General features: G+C 46.6%; 1 protein-coding gene and 1 long non-coding RNA gene across 3 annotated transcripts in view; one reads left to right on the top strand and one right to left on the bottom strand.

Moving 5' to 3' along the window:
- TARS1 (threonyl-tRNA synthetase 1) overlaps nt 1-11403 on the top strand; it is a 32472-nt gene extending 21069 nt beyond the window's left edge. The window contains exons 12-20 of one of the 2 annotated variants that reach the window (XR_013220976.1): nt 1020-1182; nt 1627-1764; nt 2537-2614; nt 5798-5898; nt 5986-6090; nt 7063-7135; nt 8047-8161; nt 10298-11194; nt 11248-11403. Coding sequence is in view for 1 of the 2 variants with exons in the window: in XM_077281861.1 (XP_077137976.1) it covers nt 1020-1182; nt 1627-1764; nt 2537-2614; nt 5798-5898; nt 5986-6090; nt 7063-7135; nt 8047-8161; nt 10298-10446 (922 nt within the window). In the remaining variant the exon portion in view is untranslated. Of the gene's footprint in view, nt 1-1019; nt 1183-1626; nt 1765-2536; nt 2615-5797; nt 5899-5985; nt 6091-7062; nt 7136-8046; nt 8162-10297 lie in introns of both variants that reach the window. The other variant, XM_077281861.1, reaches the window with a different exon arrangement.
- Nucleotides 11404-12517: 1114 nt separating this feature from the next.
- Nucleotides 12518-13452, bottom strand: part of LOC143804147 (uncharacterized) — a 48025-nt gene continuing 47090 nt past the window's right edge. The window contains exons 2-3 of the long non-coding RNA XR_013220985.1: nt 12958-13062; nt 12518-12527 (exon numbers count right to left, since the gene is read on the bottom strand). This is a non-coding gene — a long non-coding RNA (uncharacterized LOC143804147). The remainder of the gene's footprint in view (nt 12528-12957; nt 13063-13452) is intronic.

Below are 13452 nucleotides of genomic sequence, written 5' to 3'. Positions count from 1 at the left end.
ACAAGGCAACAAGAACAAGAGTAACTGAAAATACCAGGCATACAAATATTCACTCACATATAAAAGAGGAATGCTCTGGGGAGTGGAGGACGGGGGAAAAACAAAATAAGAGGAATGGGAGTTATCACACTTACAAACTACGCAACAGTCACAGATAACTCCTCCAACACTCTTCATATAACCTCCAAAAGCCTCTCCTCCAAGCCATGCAGCAAAATCTAGCTCTGACATGGGTTTCAATCAGGACCCAGATTATATAGGGGATAGGAGTGGCTAACGGAGCTCAGCTGAGAGTTCAGACTCCCAGAGATCCCGGCATGGCCGATTAACCCCTGTACTGCCAAAAGAACTTAACACCATTTAAAAAGGTGAAGTGCTTCTTTTCAGCGCAGGAGTAGGAGCGATCAGTCGCTGCAGTTTTCTGGCTCCTCTCTGTTGCAGTAACCCTGTGACACTATGATGGTGCCGACATCGACCGCGTGCTCTGCTCTGCATCATTTCCGGACATATACGCCTCCTGGAGGCGGACACCCAGACATAGCAGATTGTACGTCAATAGACATCAGCTCTGAAGGAGTCACTGAAAGCAGTCTGAAAGCACCCTTGCACTGCAAGTGACTATTTTAAAGCTGACAATCCATTGTAGCCAAATGGCAGACCGGTCTCGCAAAACTTGTGTTAAAGACAATCGGAGCGAAGTTGCGTAATCTAAATCCATCAGTGATGTTTTTTCTGTATTGCTCGTCGTGGCCGCAGGAAGCAGCCGGATCCCAGTGATCATAATTAGCTGTAATGCAACAATATTTATGTTGTGCGGCCCATGTGCTGCCCACGTCTGACTTACCTTGTATAGGTGCTCGATGTCACTGTTCTATGCCAGTTGTACCCAAGGTTTTTTGCCCATTTTTGAGAAATATAAAGTCATATCGATCGGATATGCTATAAGTATGTATTCACACTGTGACTGATATTGGAGTTCTGTAACCTCACAAATTCCTCCTGGAAATCTCCGGTTGCAGTTTGATGTTTGACCACCGGCCACGCTCCTGGCGGGAGCTTCCCCTGAGGATGGCCGACTTCGGAGTCCTTCACCGCAACGAGCTGTCCGGTGCCCTCACAGGGCTGACCCGAGTCCGGCGCTTCCAGCAGGACGATGCCCACATATTCTGTGCCATGGAGCAGGTACGAGCGCTCACTATTCACATGTATTCCCCAATCCTGGGTCAGATGGGTTCTCTGAGGTCCGAGTTTTGTGCCAATCACCTCGGGGGGCTGCACAATAACCGATAATCTTTGAAAAGTCAGTGTGAGTCTCCAGTCTTCATGTGGAAGCAAAAGCGGCAAGTGACTTAACCAGCAGCGATGTGGCCCCAGTAGTGATGGCCGCAGAGCCCCCGATATGGGGCCGTTTGCCTATTTTGTTTCCTATAGGGTTTATAATAATATGCGCCCTACGATACTTTCCTGTGCAGAAGTTCGGGTCACTCCCCGGTGATGTCTTTCATCAGTCGGGATACGACGGTGCAGCTTCTCCGGAGGTTCCCGGTGATGAGAGAAAACGTGCGGATTTATCCAGCCTTTTTCCATCCCAGAGATAATAACCTGCCGCTCGCTTTATAATTACAGATAGAGGAGGAGATCATGAGCTGCCTGCACTTCCTGCGCGCCGTCTATGACGTCTTTGGCTTCACCTTCAAGCTGAATCTCTCCACGAGGCCTGAAAAGTTTCTGGGTGACATTGAAGTGTGGAATCAGGCGGAGAAGGTGAGGAGATGGGGGGCAGCGACTGATGGGCTCCATGTAGGCTGATGGGGGGGCAGCGACTGACAGGCTCCTTATAGGCTGATGGGGGGCAGCGACAGCGACTGATGGGCTCCATGTAGGCTGATGGGGGGCAGCGACTGATGGGCTCCATGTAGACTGATGGGGGCAGCGACTGACGGGCTCTATGTAGACTGATGGGGGCAGCGACTGACGGGCTCCATGTAGGCTGATGGGGGGCAGCGACTGACAGGCTCCATGTAGGCTGATGGGGGGGCAGTGACTGATGGGCTCCATGTAGGCTGATGGGGGGGCAGTGACTGATAGGCTCCATGTAGGCTGATGGGGGGGGGGGGGCAGCGACTGACGGGCTCCATGTAGACTGATGGGGGGCAGCGACTGACGGGCTCCATGGAGGCTGATGGGGGCAGTGACTGATGGGCTCCATGTAGGTCAATGGAACCGTACATTCAAAACATATGCACACATGGCAGTGCAGGATATACATAATGTATATTTTTGGCGCCTTCTATTGAGAGGTTGTTATTATATCCCAATATATTTAGTTGCATCCTGTACAGACTCCCTCCAAAGACAGCGCCACACTGGTCCACAGGTTGTGTCTGGTACTACAGCTCTGTTACAGTGACTGGGACTGAGCTGCAATACCAAACACAACCTGTGGATACGTGAGGCGCTGTTATGGAAAGAAAGCGGCCATGTTATTGTAAGTGTGGACAACCCCTCGAACTCTGTGTTTTAATACTTTTTGCAGCAACTTGAAAACAGTCTGAATGAATTCGGAGAGAAGTGGGTGCTGAATCCGGGCGATGGCGCCTTCTATGGACCAAAGGTTGGTGGATTTCTACAACAATATAGATTAGTGAGGGGTCAGAGTTTGGTTCTCTCAGAGGAAACCTGAAATGCACCCTCCTTCTGTGACCATTAGGGGGGGATCATTTTTTAGATAAGCTGTAAGAAGCCCCTGAGCTCCACCTAGTGGTGGCTGAAGACAGACGGTGGGCAAGAAGTGGATTTCGCGCTCCGTGCCAGAAGAAAAAAAGCTGCGACCCTCATGAAATGATTTTGGATCTAGAATTAAGATGAAATGATTGGTATTCTTATCTTCCACATAGCACTTAGATAAGCCTTTTTTTTTCCCCATCACAAACTACATGTCCCTCAGTCAGAACACATCACTTGTCCAGAGAATAGATCACAATTGTAGGATATCTTCAGGTCTGACTGCTGAAACCCCACTGATCACACGAGCAGAAATCACCGAGTGAACAGAGCCGTAGTGCACGTACGTGACCGCTGTCTATTGCTGAGATGGTGGAGGGCCGTGCTCAGCTTTCTTCAGAATTATAGAATGTTAGAGTTGGAAGGGACCTCCAGGGTCATAATGTCCAACCCCCTGCTCAATGCAGGATTCACTAAACCATCCCAGACAGATGTCTGTCCCACCTCTCTTTGAAGACTTCCATTGAAGGAGAACTCACCACCTCTCGTGGCCGCCTGCTCCACTCATTGATCACCCTCACTATCAAAAAGTTTTTTCTAAAATCTAATCTGTATCTTCTCCCTGTTCTATTGCTTCCATGTGCAAATGAGAATAATGATGATCATTCTACACTGTGACATCCCTTCAGATATTTGTAGACAGCTATTAAGTCTCCTCTCAGTCTTCTTTTTTGCAAGTTAAACGTTCCAAGATCCTTTAACCATTCCTCATAGGACATACTTTGCAGTCCGCTCACCATCCTCGTAGCTCTTCTCTGAATTTGCTCCAGTTTTCAATGTCTTTTTTTTTTTAAATGTGGTGTCCAGAACTGGACACAGTATTCCAGATTAGGTCTGACCAAGGAGTAGAGGGGGATAATTACGTCACATGATCTAGACTCTATGCTTCTTTTGATACATCCTAGAATTGTTTGCCTTTTATGCTGCATCACACTGTTGACTCATGTGCACTCTGTGATCTATTAGTATACCCAAGTCTTTTTCACACGTGCTGTTGCTTAGTTCTATTCCTCCCGTTCTGTAGATGTAATTTTTATTTTTCTTTCTCAGATGTTGAATCTTGCTTTTCTCCCTGTTAAATACCATTCTGTTAGTCACTGCCCATTGTTCAAGCTTATCTAGATCCTTCTGAATCCTTTCTCTGTCTTCTCTAGTGTTAGCTATCCCGTCTGCAAATTTGATCAGTTTACCTTCAGTTCCCTTATCTAGATTATTTATAAAAGTATTTAACAAAACAGGACCAAGCCTTGTGGTACCCCACTTGAAACACTCTTCCAATTGGATGTGCAACCATTTATTATCACTCTGAGTACGGTCACTGAGCCAGTTATGAATCCACCTAACTGTAGCCTTGTCAATCTCCTACTTGGTCATTTTTTTCAATAAGGATAGTATGAGATATTTTATCAAATGCTTTGCTGAAGTCGAGATATACTATGTCTACCACATTTCCCTGATCCACCCAGTTAGTGATTCCATCATAGAAGGAAATTAGATTAGTCTGGCACTGACTTTTTTGCTACAAATCTATGCTGGCTCTGGTTAATTACTGTATTCTTATCCAAGTACTTAGATACATTCTGTTTAATAACTTCTTCTAATATCTTTCCTGGTATAGAAGTAAGGCTCACTGGCCTGTAATTTCCTGGCTCTGTCTTCTTTACTTTTTTGAAGTTTGGGACAACACTTGCCCTTTTCCAGTCTTCTGGGACTTTTCCTGTTTTCCAGGATTTTTCAAAGATTCTGGCTAGGGGTTCTGCAATTTCCTCTGTTAACTCTTTCCGTACCCTAGGATGTATTTCATCAGGAACAGGAGATATAAATTAATGTAAATTAGCTAAGTGTTCTCTCACCATCTCTGTTTATGGATAGAGTGGATTCTTTTATTCCTTCGATGGCGCCATGAAGATCAGTTGGTGTTGCTTTTACTTTCTTAGAGAACACAGATGCAAAATAGAAATGTAAAAGTTTGCCCTCTCAACATCATTTTTGACCACTTCACCCTGTAAAAATCCTAGAGCATCTTTGACTTTTCTTTTTCCTTTGACATATCCCCGAAATCCTTTTTTGCTGCTTTTGGTCTCCCTTGCAAGCCTCACTTTATTACTGGCTTTAGCTCTTCTAACTCTTGCCCTGCATTCCCTGCAGACAGCATTAATATACATTTAATTTTTGCTTTTTAACAAGTTATTAAGTTATGTGTTCATCCATCCTGGTCTCTTTAAATGATTCCAATTCTTCCTTCTTTTCGAGATTGTTACCGATTGTGCAGTGAGAATTTCATTTAGCAAAATCTCCCATCCGTCTTGGACATTTCTGTCCTTTAGAACATTCGGCCATTGGACCTTTCCTACCCTCTTTCTCAGTTCCTTAAAATCTGCTTTTCTGAAGTCCAACCTTAAAGTCTGAGTTCTTGCTGGTCTTCCTCGTCTTGTAGGAGTCTCAACCCACAGTACAGCGCCATTTATACCGTGGACACAGGACGAACCCGAGAGATCACAACCAGAGCCTCTCTCTGATGACGCAGCCATATGGCGGCTTGTGTTCTCTCCTGGATGAGTTGTATTCTTTAATGGCACAAATAATGTGATGAATAACTTTTATGTGTTTGACGATGGGACAAAAAGGCAATTCTGCAGATGAATTCTGGGATTTGTTTTTACGGCCTTCACAATACAGTATAAATAATAATGTGTTTTGTTATGGAGACACTAAACGCACTTTTTATTTTTTATTGTAGAACAAAACCATTTTTTATTACATTCTAAACCCTCATTTTTTTTCACATTTTATCATTTTTTTTTATCATTACTTCATTATAGAACTGCAAAAGAGCTTTTTTAAAAATAAATAAAAGTATGGCTCCGAGTTTGCAGGTGACCCCCTGTCATAGCCAGAGAGGAGATATCGTGCCACTCTGGGGAAGCAGTGATATGACGGCAGTAAGAGCTTCGCCCCGCAGCGTTCCTTCCCGTCTGTAGGAGCGGACATTAATACGAATTCTGATTTCCAGATTGACATCCAGATTAAAGACGCCATCGGCCGGTACCACCAGTGCGCCACCATCCAGCTGGACTTCCAGCTCCCCATCAGATTCAACCTCTCTTATGTCAGGTCAGTGGGGGGCAGTGCCTGCATATAGGGGGGCACAGGTCAGCGCCTCGCCTCCTGTTCTAACATTGCCTTTCATTATTGCTGTAGCCCGGACGGTGACGACAAGAAGCGGCCGGTCATCATCCACCGCGCCATCCTGGGGTCCGTGGAACGGATGATCGCTATTTTAACTGAGAATTATGGAGGCAAATGGTAAATTTTGGGTCTGTGTCATCTGTCATGTATCACACAGAGGCTATAAAGGGGCGGTCTAGGACATAGGCCGTGATCGGTGAGGGCTCGGGGACCACAGCGTGTTCAGGGTATAGTTATATGAAGCTATCAAATTGTAGTGGTATCTTTTGATTTATTTTTATAAAGAATGGCGCATGGGTGCCCCAGAAATGCCTGTTTTGCATTAAAAAAAATTGCACGATTTTGATCGCCAGGATGGAGCTTTCTGATGCCACAGTTCTGCTCTGTTCACAGTTGCAGTACCAAGCATAGCCACACTTGTATGGATGGCGCTGTGCCCGCGGAAATAAATAATAAAGATGCTTCAAACTAATTAGTGAAAAAGATGTCAGCTGCAAAATGCACATTATCGAGCATTTTCATAGCAAACACGCTAAAATAAACACATCTTGACAACAACTCGTAAAATGACCTCTGGTTGTATATCCAGGAGCAGCACCGTACACACAGGGGTGGACGTGGCGGCTACTGCAGTTTCTCTATTTGCTGGTGTAGTACCAAGCATAGCCACACTTATACGTATGGCGCTGTGCCCAGATAACACTGCAGCTGATCGGGGGTATTCCCGGGGTGGACTTGTCATACATCGATGGTCTGTCTGGACGTCCCCTTAAAGGACACACCTGGAGTCCGGGAGCTCTGGTGGACCGTGACATCACTGCCTGGCTGCTGTTATCTGATTGGCTGCCGGGAACATCAATGTCACTTTCTGGTAGAATGTTTGTACATTTATCTAAAAAATATCAATAAGTAGAAAAAATTTAATTATCAAAACGTGTCAAGGAGGTAAAAATGGCCAGAAAAAGGCCACGTCCTTAGTGTGCGATATTCAGTCCTTACTGACACCAAGGAGATGCAGCGTTACATACAGATCTACAGACTATTGGGAGCCATCCTCCGCCCGCTGATTTCTGGTCTTCTCTCCTCCAGGCCTCTCTGGATTTCCCCTCAGCAGGTGATGGTGGTGCCCGTGGGGCCGACGTGTGACGACTACGCCCAGAAGGTGAGGGCCAGCGACAAGTATTTCATTACTGAGGACTTCTCTTTCCTTGGGATGCTGGTGCCCAGATGATGTGTGATTTAGGTCTGTAATCCGGTGCTGCCTCCAGAACAGAGGTGTCAAACTGCATTCCTCGAGGGCCGCCAACAGGTCATGTTTTCAGGATTTCCTTGTATTGCACAGGTGATAATTTAATCACCTGCACAGAATGATTCCAGCACCTTGTGGAATGCTAAGGAAATCCTGAAAACATGACCTGTTGGCGGCCCTCGAGGAATGCAGTTTGACACCTCTGCTCCAGAAGAAGCCACCTGATCCACTGATCGCTGATCTGCTGGTCAGTGATGGCACCATTGTAAGAGATCCTCTTCATAAGGCTGCGAATCTCACCGGCACAGTCAGGTCTCCGCACACTCATCTAATGGTGCAGTGTCCACGAGTCCATGTGGTTCTCACCGACACCATCAGGACTCCGCACACTCCTCTAATGGTGCAGTGTCCGTGAGTCCATGCGGTTCTCACCTGCACCATCAGGTCTCCGCACACTCCTCTAATGGTGCAGTGTCCATGAGTCCATGGAGTTCTCAACGTCAGGTCTCCACACACTCATCTAATGGTGCAGTGTCCACGAGTACATGCAGTTCTCACCGGCACCATCAGGACTCCGCACATTCCTCTAATGGTGCACTCTCCGTGAGTCCATGCAGTTTTCACTGACACCATCAGGTCTCCGCACACATCTAATTGTGCAGTGTCCGCAAGTCCACGCTCTGAGACTGGGTCATTATATGGAGGGCATGCATGCTATCTGGAGGGCAGGGGGGCTGCATTAGATTATTACTTGGAGGTGACTGGATGTGATCGGGTGGTCGGACCCACGAGCTTCGCCTTATTTCTTGTATGATTCTTCGCAGGTGAGGGAGCAGTTCCACCACGCCGGCTTTATGGCAGATGTTGACCTTGACCACGGCTCTACCCTGAATAAGAAGATCCGGAACGCCCAGCTCGCCCAGTACAACTTCATTCTCGGTAAGAGGAACGCTCCTTGTTCTCCCCATAGGAGCTCATTGTAGTGATGGTCAGATCCATGACACGGCGGTCGATGGTGAGCGGTGATGGCTGCGCTCTTCATCATCACTTCCCTCATGGACTATTAGTGGTCAGCAGCGCTGTACAGTACGAGGCTGCTGAGCCGCCATTATATTGGGTGGTCTCAGTGTTTCCTCTATAACACAGGGGCAGGAAACCCAAATCTGATATGTAAGGACCCCAACAATTACTTGCTGTGACATGGGGGTAAGAGATATACACGGTAAGTATTTCTGCACCTCCTGGCAGGAGAGACGCAGCATACAATATGTGTGGTTTTGATGCTTTTTTTTTTTCAACTTGCGTTTTTGATGCAGATTTTTCCCCACTCATTAGTAAATCTGCACCAAATCTGCAGGTCACAAATAAGCACCGTGTGCTGAGACCTCAGGATTCTCTCTCACTTTGCTGGATTTGGGAAACCCTTCAGGATTTGTGACAAATCTGTGCAGAAAAAAAAGCAACAAATCTGCTTCGTGTGCACAGGGGTTACGGATACATCCTCGGCGCTCCCCCCACTATGGGAATATTAGTAGTGTGGAGGGTACATGTAATATAGGGATGGAGACTATGGCGCTTATTAGCAGCGAGCATTGCACCCTCACACTTACCTATTGCCGTCCTTGTTATGTGCGGTCCTGGAGGAATCCCAACTGTGCAGATCCTCCATGGCGGAAGCTTATGTGCCGATTACTGCAGCATTACAGAAATCCTCAGTACATCACTAGGCCGATTCCCAGAGGACGGGAGCAGAGGAACCCCGATCTTGGTAAATATTTCATAAGACCTGGACAGCGCTGAGATCTCTACAGAAGAGTAAGAAATGGCTGATGTGAGCAGGTGGGACGCACTGTCACTAATATCTCATAATGGAAGAATCACCCTGATAATGTATCTACAATGAAACATAAAGCAGATTGGTTGAAGGAGCAGTTGAAGAATCAATCTGACATGAGGATCAGCAGAGGATGTTAATAATCACTCTCACAAAAGGGATCAGAGGAGGATGTGAAGAATCCATTCTGATGAGAGAATCTGAAGAGGAGGATATTCAGAATGATTCTGATGAAATGATCAGGGGAGACTGAAAAGAATACGGTAGTTCTGATTAGAGGAGGATGTGAAGAATTGATGGTATGATAGAGGTCAGAGGAGTCTCATGATTTGCTGCGGTTCTGAAGTCAAATGTGAAGTCTGAGGATAAATGATACTAGATGGGGGGTCTCTCATTAAGTGGTCGTCCAGGACTGCTCCGCAGAGGGGCTGTGGACCCAAAACAAAAGTATTTTAAATTAGTCTATTTACAGAATTGCATGCTGGGTGTTGCTGAATGGAGAGCAGTGCAGTCGGGTAAAGCAATGAGGACAAGGTCTACAGTAGCCATGAGTGGCCTCTAGGGGGCACATCTTTTATACTGATTTTCCGCTATTGAGTAATACAACAGACCCCTTACTTATTTTTTTAACATATAGTTTTACTGCTATTGCAGAGCACTAATCTCAGTATGCTGCTGTTGAGACATGCTGGGAGCTGTAGTTTTTCCCCAGCTGCAGATTCACAGGATGAATCATGTATATAGTGAAGATGGCGGCTACACAGCCCCTTTCCACACTTCTACTCCACTGATCACTGATTTGTAACCTGGGCCTCTTACAATCTACAACTCCCTGCACATTTTTAGGTAATGCTGGGAGTCGTAGTTTTGCAACATGATGAAAACCACTGCAATAGTGTGAATGGTGGCTGCAGTAACACATACTGGCCTTAGAGGGCAGAACGTCCCTCCAGGACTGGGGATATCAGATGGGTGAGGGGGTCTGATGTGCAGAGCTCAGTGGGGGCCGGATGTTCCCAGGTTACAGCGCCATACTCCGTGTAGTGGACGTTCTCTGTACTGCAGCTAAGCCCCTACTCAAGTGAACGGGAATCGAGCTGCAGTACCGATAATGACCACAACACATTGAGCTGCGCTGTTCCCTGAGTTCTACAATCAGCTGCCGTCAGATAACATGGCCTATATAGGTCATCAGTATCACAGGCCGGGACAACCCCTTAAATTTGTGACTCTCATTTCAGTGCTCGGAGAAAAGGAGAAGACCAGCGGGACGGTGAACATCCGCACCAGAGATAACAAGGTGCACGGCGAGCGCACGGTGGAAGAGACGATCACCAGACTCCTCCAGCTGAGAGAATCCCGATCCAAGAATTCAGAAGAAGAGTTTTAATATCCATTGTTCTTAAAGGGCCGCCGCCACCATCGCCGAGCACAGGTCTTAAAAGAAACAATCGTCCATGAGCCAAAAAAAAACAAAAAAACCTCTGAAGTTCCATCTCGCGCTCAATAAATGTCCTCTCAGGGCACGGGGGGGTTTGATCCTGGGGGTTTCCTGCTGTCATAGTTTGAGGGGGGAGGGTTTATATTATATTTAGATGGGTCTTCTGTCTTTTCTATCGGTTCTCTGCATAGTTTTTGTCCCAGCCGTCGGCTCCCGTAGACTGCGGTTTGATGAAAACGACTGGAAGCTGCACGAACAACGGTCCAATGTTACATCAGAAAGAACAAATACTCCTCGGGGAGACGGTCGGGGCTCCAAGTAATGCCACGTGTAATAAACCGAGAAACGCGTCCGTGTCCAGCCACGTGTACTACACCGAGAAACGCTGTGTCCGTGTCCTGCCACGTGTACTACACCGAGAAACGCTGTGTCCGTGTCCTGCCACTTGTACTACACCGAGAAACGCTGCGTCCGTGTGTCCAGCCACGTGTACTACACCGAGAAACGCTGCGTCCGTGTGTCCTGCCCATGTACTACACCGAGAAATGCTGCGTCCGTGTGTCCTGCCACGTGTATTACACCGAGAAACGCTGCATCCGTGTGTGCAGCCACGTGTACTACACCAAGAAACGCTGCGTCCGTGTGTCCAGCCGCGTGTACTACACCAAGAAAGCTGCGTCCGTGTGAGCAGCCACGTGTACTACACCGAGAACCGCTGTGTCTGTGTCCGGCCACGTGTACTACACTGAGAAATGCTGCGTCCGTGTGTCCTGCCTCTTGCTTTAATGAAGGGATGTCAATATTCTATAAAAGATGCCATAAACAGAAAGAAAATGTCAGTGTCGTCCAATGGAGCAATTTTATGGGGAAGTGTCCGGCTCCAGATCTAATAAAGTTTTGTACTGCCGTGTGCTGTGCTCTGTATGCGTTGGTTGCAATAGTACAGACATAATATAAATAGCATAGGTGCAATGGTCGCTTGAGTAGAAGGTAGGGCAGGTAATGACAGCTGTGGCCTAGATAAGGCGGCATCAGACACAGTACACACTCTTGATTTATTTATGGATGCTCCAGTTTTCAATGCAAATTAATGGTGAAAAAAAAGCCAAGCAAGAGGAGGATTAGTGCGCACCACTGTGTAGGAAAGCACGCCGCCCTGTGTAAATAGTGACAGTGTTTGAATGAAGATGGAAAGATTCTGGAAGAAAGAGAGGTTAAGTAATTTAGTTAGGTAGTGGCAGCTGGGGAGAAGGACTGGAGGAGATGTGAGGGAATAGGGTCACTGGTGCAGGTTGTAGAACGAGAAAAAGTGAGCCTCGTCACTTCTTCCATAACAGGTTTAAAGGTGGAAAGTGAGCTTGAGGTGCAGGAGGGATGGTCCCTCGGTTCTAAGAGAATTGTGCAAAAATGTCTTGATGGATACGGTTGATTTTATCTAGGAAATATGTGGCCGGATCGTAAGCGCTGAGGTTGGTGACCAGGACCTGTACTTTAGAGCTCAGGAGAGAGTGGAAAGTTTCGAGGAGTCATTTTAGATTGTTGACTAGTGAAGTGATGGGGGTGGTGAAGTAGCCTTGTTTGGCCAGACGGAGAAAAGAGCTATAAGTTTTGAGCATGAACTGCTGAAAGTGATTTTCTCCACAGACACTTGGCACACCTAGAGCAACCCTGGAGAAAACGTGTTTGCAGTGTGTGCCAGGGTTGCCGCTGCCTGTGTCAGGTCGTTCTGCGTGTAGCTGGTGTTTTTTCATCCAGGGCAATTGACAATTCTGAGTCTGGACAGGAGAGAGATTGAAGTGAAAGACCACTAAAGATTGTTCATCAGCTGCTGGGTATCGATGGCACATAGATTTCTGTATATGTGATAAGCTGGGGCTTCTTTTAATTGTTCCAGAGGGTGCAATTAAAAGAGACAGGAAAAGGTGAGCACTGAATGTGTATAAGATTAGCAGGGTTTCTATGTGCAGCAGGAAGAAAGTTATATTTACTAGTGGAGGGAGGGCCAGGGTTAGGGGAGATGTCGCCAGCAACTAGAAGGAGAATAAAGAGAAAAAGCCGGTGGTTTACTGACTTGTGCGACCATTTCATGTGTTGTATGGTGGCAGCGGTTGGTTTTGGGTGTTTCAGAAATGGCAGTAGAGCCTGATAATTGTACATGGGAGAGGGGAGAAGAGAGACTGATATGGAGGGAGTGCACAGAATGTGTAAAAGGGCACTAGATGTGAAAGATGGCAGCAGCAGGACATAGATGAAGCAAACAGATATGGAATATACATTATGAAGCACAATTGAACAATGGTGTAGCTGCCATGTTTAACTGTTCATACACTTTGACAATATTGCACTGCTGCTTGGTGCACATGTGCAATATCTGTCTATCTTAAAGATATGCAAGGACAAGTCTAAAAGGGTCATTGCCCCTTTTATGACATTATGGGAGTCCCTATGATTGGACCTCACCTGCTCAGCAAGTGATGTCCTATCCTGGTGGTTTGCTGTCACTGGCCTAGAGGGGAAAATCTCTTTGGGCAAGAAAGTTCCCATTTATTGACAGCAATACGAGATCTAGGAGAGAAGTACAAAGCAAACTCAAAAGGTGCAATTAGTTTCCACTGTACTACCCCAATTTACCTGTCAGACTTTATCAGTGGAACACCCTCAAAACATTCCTTTATTCAATTGTTTCCCATATTACTGATGGACAATAAACATGGAATTATTCTGTCCTCACCAACCACAGATTATATCGATCTCTTCCTGTGCGGCAGCGACGTTCAGCAGGAGCCCTCTCCCACTCCCATCTGCCCTGATGGTTTTTGGTCGATATAACTGCCTCCTAAATGCTTAGGGTACAGATTTCTACAGTCACAACCCAGAATCTTGCAGAAATCCTTCCCAAAAAGGAGTCTATAAAACAGGGCCCAAAAACCACAATCACCCAAGTGAGATGTCTCC

This window comes from Ranitomeya variabilis, chromosome 1 (genome assembly GCF_051348905.1).
Source record: "Ranitomeya variabilis isolate aRanVar5 chromosome 1, aRanVar5.hap1, whole genome shotgun sequence".
Classification (NCBI taxonomy): domain Eukaryota; kingdom Metazoa; phylum Chordata; class Amphibia; order Anura; family Dendrobatidae; genus Ranitomeya; species Ranitomeya variabilis.
Note: the sequence above shows the minus strand (reverse complement) of the source record. Positions and strands in the feature narration are given on the sequence as shown.